This window comes from Rattus rattus, chromosome 18, assembly GCF_011064425.1.
Source record: "Rattus rattus isolate New Zealand chromosome 18, Rrattus_CSIRO_v1, whole genome shotgun sequence".
Lineage (NCBI taxonomy): Eukaryota > Metazoa > Chordata > Mammalia > Rodentia > Muridae > Rattus > Rattus rattus.
This window is the reverse complement of record NC_046171.1, coordinates 9,660,253-9,666,315: the sequence shown is the minus strand read 5'-3', so window position 1 is coordinate 9,666,315 and position 6,063 is coordinate 9,660,253. Positions and strand designations below refer to the sequence as shown.

Genomic DNA, 6,063 nt, shown 5'->3' with positions numbered 1-6,063 from the left:
CTTAGTCCCTGGAAGCTCTGGTTGCTTGGCATTGTTGTACATATGGGGTCTCGAGCCCCTTCAAGCTCTTCCAGTCCTTTCTCTGATTGGGTGGCCACTTCTTATTTCTGCTCTCCAATGGGTGAACAAGGAGACACCATGTGAGTTAAAGCAGAAATACAGATTCCTGGGCAATGCATCCCAACAAGTGTGAGCACTGGCTCCTCAGTCTAGAGGCTCTTTATCTCCTGAACACATACGATTATGAATCTGAGACTTGCGTCAGGTGGGTCCAGGATTCATGGATCCTCATTTTAATATATATATTCTGTGTATCTCCAAAGCAAAGGTGTTTATGTAGACTACATCACTCCATACTCTCACTATATTAGGAACTGAATTTTGAGAGATCCTTATTTCATCGAAGATAATATAAAGTAACTGCTATCTGGGGTAAAAATAGATCTAGTAAATCCAAGGACGCTATAAGGAGTCCTATAAGAGGGGACTCGCAGGGTTTCTCAATTCTGCTCCTTGTGATTTTCATTGGGCCTGTGGGTGTTGAAGACCTCTATTTGGTTCGAATGTCATACCTGGGACTCCAGGCACGTGGGTAGATTCTGGCCATAGTCCTAGCGACCCAGTTGCTGCTGTTATGCTCAGGACCAATCAGTCTACACATTGAATCTGAGATCCATCCTGGGAGTCACATCCTTGCCTGAAGTGCTTGAGGTTTATATTGTAAATGGATTTGGATAAACTCTATTATTTATTAATATGACCTGGCAAGCCCCTTAATAATTGAGGGAGAGTCCTATGGATTTTAAATCAACATCACCATAATTACCGAGTGAATTACCCTTACCTATTTTTCTATATGTTAGGATGCCTAGTTTCCCAGCTGTGATCCACAAGTCCTTGCTATTTGAGTCTTCCCCAGGGTATTTCTGCTTCATCAGTCTGTCCTCGGGGTCCAGTTCTCCTGCTCATAACTCATCTAGCCTCACGGCTTCTTCTTCTCTGTTTTCCTTCTCAATTCTCTCTCTTCTCCTTCCTTTTCTCCCTACTCATGGTCTGACCCTGAGAATCCCAGTTCTGTAGCTCAAAATATGCCTACCCCTATTCTGTCCAGTAATTAGGTATAATGCCTTTTATTTAACCAATATCTTTAAATTTTGGAGCACTGTTTACACAACAAAGACAGATATACCTGAAAATTCACTCTTAATTGGGCAAAGAGGTCTTGTTTAGTATCTGAACTGAATATATAGCAGCCACAGATCATCCTCCATACTGGGTGTCATATCAGAGCTCAGTCCTGGATACCTTGTTATATAAATAGCACATGGAATGTGAATCTGGAGCAGTGAGAGGTGACCCCTGATCATGTTCAAGGTTGGACCCTGGTCCTCTATGTGTGGGCCAGGAGAATAGGTTAATGTGGATACCAAAAAGGAGCAGCAGGTAGAAAAGGGACCTATGGAGGCTGTGTCCTCCTGTAGAAAAGTAAGGACAAGGTTAGCCCTAGTGACATCAGGGTATATGGAGAAGCTAAATCCACATATCCTCTCTTGAATAGAGAATGGCCGTTGTGTCCTGTTGTTGAAGGTCTATAGGGTTTGCAGAGAAATGTGCTTCTTGCCTGAGGCAGGAATCCTGTCCCAGAGACACACATGCAGGAAAAACCCATCATATGCTTTAGAAACCTAATTTCCCTGCCTCTTTAGTGGGGTCCACTACTAGGATGTTCTCCTTATGGAAAGTGAGGGGGGTTTTCATGTGCATGAGTCTTTTTCAGGACTCTCAGATCCACAACACCAAGCAAGAGAAAATGAATGCTGACATGCGCTTTTAGACCCCCAAAATGTTCTTTCTTGCTGAGTGTTCTATGGGAACTAGAGCAGAATCTCTGTGCAGCAGATACAGCACACAGATTCTAAACATGTTAACAATGTTAGTTTTTCTGAAAATGATATTGTTTTCAGCAACAGCATTCCTTATTTGCTGTCTGCCGTGCCCTGTTGAATAGACTGGAGTTAACGTAGGAATGGAGCAACGTGAAAGAAAGCCCAGATGGACCTAGCAACAACAGTGCCAGCTAAGGCCTCACCTGAATCTATTCAACAGCCAGTACCCTATAGGCAAAGTATTAACAAAGCAAACACAAATTTCATAAAGTTCTGAGTCTTTGTTTTCTCCATCAATATTTACTGATCTTTAGGACATCAATCACACAATCAGGTAAGAAGTTTCACACCCATGTACAAATGCTTAATTTTTTTTTAAAAAAAAAAGAAGCAAAAAGTTGTGATTCAGTGAAAGCTAATTCCAATCAGGATGGAGGTTTCCCAGCCTTGCCTGTGTTGGAGCATGAGCGATGGCTGGGGAATACACAAAATCAGGGTGGGGATGGGGCTTTCTGCTGCCCAGGACCTCTTACATTGTGCTCAGAGTAAACACAGCATCACAGTTAGATGTAGAAAGAGAAGGCTCAAGGTCTTGAAGCCATGATGGAGGAGAAAGCAGAAAAAATATTGAATAGCTCAGTATCACATTAAGGCATCTATCTTATCCTGTAAATAAAAAAATAACAAGAAGTAAGTGCAGATATGTATTGTTAAATGGTGACATACTGAAAAGCCCTTCACATTTTCAACCTATCCCAATTCCAAGCATTCCCAACCCTCAGGAACCCTCTGTTCCTCTCCCTGTTGCATACCAGGCCCTTTAGGTTATCAATGTTTAATGCTGAAACAGAAGGCTGAACATGCTAGAAAAATTACCTCTCCGTGGAAAGCAAATTAAGACCACGCCAAACTTTTGAAGACAGAAATAAATGAAGAGTTACAGGATAGTTGAGATTCCTCATGGTCTCCTTTCTGTATCAATATAAGATCGTTACAGATGAGCCACAACTATTATTACTTACAAGAGTGAACATAGCTGTCTCCTATTTAAAACCGTTTTTATTAGAGGTCATGGAGTCAACATGATTTAGAGGGGCTAGAGGAATCTTCTGGTCCTTAAGTCAGGTAAGTGTCTAGAACTGTGACTGTAGATCCAGATGAAAAATAGGGAAGGGCTATCTGTACTCCTGGTTGTCTATTCTAAATAGAAAATTTCCCTCTGATGTCTGAGGGCTGAGAATAAAGTCCGTGCCATCTTTGTCATTGTAGTTATGATTGTATTTATTATTTTCTTTATAATTCACCATGGAGGTATCTTCAATACATTTGGCATGTATGAATTGCAGTTGTGTGGATAAAATTTGCCATCAAGTGACAGGGCACCCTCACAGCTTAAGTTTGTTGTTCCCATGGAAACACAAACTAAAACCATGCCCTTTCCTTACCTCTAATCATCTTCCATATCAGAAAAGTCATCACAGCTCCCATAACCAGAGCTCCAAGAACTACAGCAATAACAATAGTAATAATTGGGATGATAGGCTCAGGAGGCTCTGGGAAGGAAAAGAAGGGAAGGAGAGTGAGTGTCTGACTTCCAGCTCCTGGTCTTGACCATTTTGCCGTTGTCCGTGAGGACTCCCACCCTCTCAGATTGACTGCTGTGTTTGCTCCCAGTCTTTACCCCACCTCATGGTGATGACCTCAGGTAGCCCCTTATGATTCACATGACATGTGTATCTTTGCTCTTCCCCAGAAGAAACCACCACAGCTGCCCATTTCTGGAAAGTTCCATCCCCGGCAGGCCTGGTCTCTACCACCTCCATGTCCTGGATCTGATTGCATCCATCTCTCTGCCAGGTCAGGGTAATTTCAGGAGGGTAGAAACTCAGGGCCCAGCACATCAGGGTAATTTTCCTGTTAAGTCTGACCTTGCGGATCACTTGTATTTTAGGGGGATCTGAGGGAAACAATTGAAATTTTAATGCATCAGACATTCTTCCTGGGTATTTATCAGTGCTCATGTAACTTTGTGTGAATGGACCAGAAATTACCTCTAAGGAAATGTGATAAGCCCACATATCACCCTAAACTCAGGTTATGGATGAGTTAATCTATTCCTTGGAAAGTCACAGAATCAGTATGATCTAGCACAGAGCAGGAAATACTGTATCACCATCTAGGAATTTGGGCTTCTGCTTCTGACTGAGTATAGATGAAAGACTCTGGGGTCAGACTCAAAGTCATTATGCGTGGACAGTAAACAAGCCTGAGAGAGGCCATGGTTCACAATGCAAGTAGAAGGAACTGCTGCTTAATTAACAGATTGAACTGTCCTGAGAGAAGGTTTAGCTCTCTGAAGAGTCCCTCTCTCATGTTGATTCAGGGAACTCACTAACACTCTTTCCCCTTTGATACAAGACAGAGTGAGTAGACCAGCTGCTCCCTGCTGAGGAAAAATACTCAAGGGACTGGAGCTACAGTCTAAGAATAGATGGGGCAGTTTCTGTCCTTACCTATTCTCAGCAAAATCTCCTTCCCATACGCCAGCTGTGTGAGAAATGAGTCCACACATGCAACTTCCAAATAAGTCTTCATGGTTTGTGCAAAACCGTACTTCTCCCAATTTTTCCTGAGCATCTCAGCTCCCTTGCCAACTGTGGTCCAAGTCCTCAGGTCCTCATTCAGCATGATGTAATCGTGGCCATTGAAGGCTAATTCTAAGAATCCATGACTGAAGTACCCTCTAGGCAAGACATGGCAGCCAATCCTCCTCTGGATTGTGTGAGATCCTGGACAAGCCCACATTCTAAGTCATTCCCTTGTTTGGATCGGCCCCCTCCCATATGCCCTTTCTAAGTAGCCTGATTTGTAGCCTGATTTGATCCTAAAGTGAACAAAATAATCAGTCCCATTGCTCTATCAAGTCATGGGTCACATTTTCCAGGGGAAAACTTTGGACATGGAGAACTGGGTTAAGTGCATGTAGAGCATTAAATTTGGGCTTTCTAATTGGGACACACTCACCAATTGCACTGTAGTTGTAGGTGTGGATCATTAATTGCAATGCTTGTTTCAAAAACTGAATATCTTTCAGGGCCTTCTGTGTGTGCTCCTTCCAATACTCTGGATTCCGATGATCTATCCATGGTGCGCAGTGCTCCATCCCAGGAAAATTTGATCTGTTGTTGAACCTCTCAAACTGTATATTATCCACAAAACCAGCACTGATAAAAAGGGGCTCAGAATGTCCAGGCCGGGTGAAGAGAGTTTGGAAAACGCCCAAAAGATGTGAACCTAGGTACAGTGAGCCTTTAAATATTAACCCCACACTAGGAACCTATGATGCTCCACAATACAACCGCTAAGGATAACTGGGAGCAGGAAACAAGGGACAGTCACAGGATACACAGTAGAGAGGGGAACAGAGGTTTTCCCTGGCTAGGGAGAAGACAGATTTTCATGGTGCTACACCCATAGGGATGGAGTTCTTTGTTTCTCTAGTAGGAGAGTACTTTCCCTATAAAGACCCACACTCACCTTCTGGATGGCTGGCCAGGGCCAGCACTGCTAGGAGCAGCAGCAGGAGAGCCTCAGTAACAAAGGTCTTCATTCTGTTTGTAGAGTAGAGACAGAGTATTGTGTGTTTATTTTATAATCTTGAATGGAAGAAGCTGATTGGTTTCTCTTTAAAAAAAAAATCCCAAAGGTAATAATAGTGATAGAGAATGTTTGTGTTGGGTAATGAAAAGGTGAATGCCTGAGAGTGACATCTCTAGAGCCCTGCTTTCCCAGCTTAGATCTACCACAGATGTGTTGCCTCAAGCATATTTCAATCATGGACTCTTAGAATTAGCCTTCAATAGCCATGATTACATCACACTTCATGAAGTCCTGAAGCCTTGGTCCATAGTTGGTAAGAGAGCTGAGATGCTCAGATAATTGTGGGAGAAGTCCGGTTATGCACAAACTGTAAAGATACACATGCAGGGTCAATGCATTGATTGACTCCTCACAGAGCTGGAGTATGGGAAAGAGATTTTGCTGAGAAATTTAAGGATAGAAACTGCCCCATCTGTTCTGAGAGGAAAGCTCCTGTCTCCTGAGGTTTTGTCTTCAGCAGGGAGCAGTTGGACTACTAACTCTGTCTTATAGCCAAGGGGAAAGAGCATTTGTGAGT

The 6,063-nt window shown here is 42.9% G+C and overlaps 1 protein-coding gene across 1 annotated transcript; it reads right to left on the bottom strand.

Moving 5' to 3' along the window:
• Positions 1-3,308: 3,308 nt before the first annotated feature.
• On the bottom strand, positions 3,309-5,496 carry LOC116887704 (saoe class I histocompatibility antigen, A alpha chain-like). The gene is made up of 5 exons (XM_032889302.1): positions 5,424-5,496; positions 4,911-5,180; positions 4,400-4,675; positions 3,568-3,843; positions 3,309-3,439 (listed from the first exon to the last, which is right to left on the bottom strand). Exons 1-5 carry the CDS (start codon positions 5,494-5,496, stop codon positions 3,309-3,311), a joined length of 1,026 nt encoding a protein of 341 aa, XP_032745193.1.
• Between the last annotated feature and the right edge of the window lie 567 nt (positions 5,497-6,063).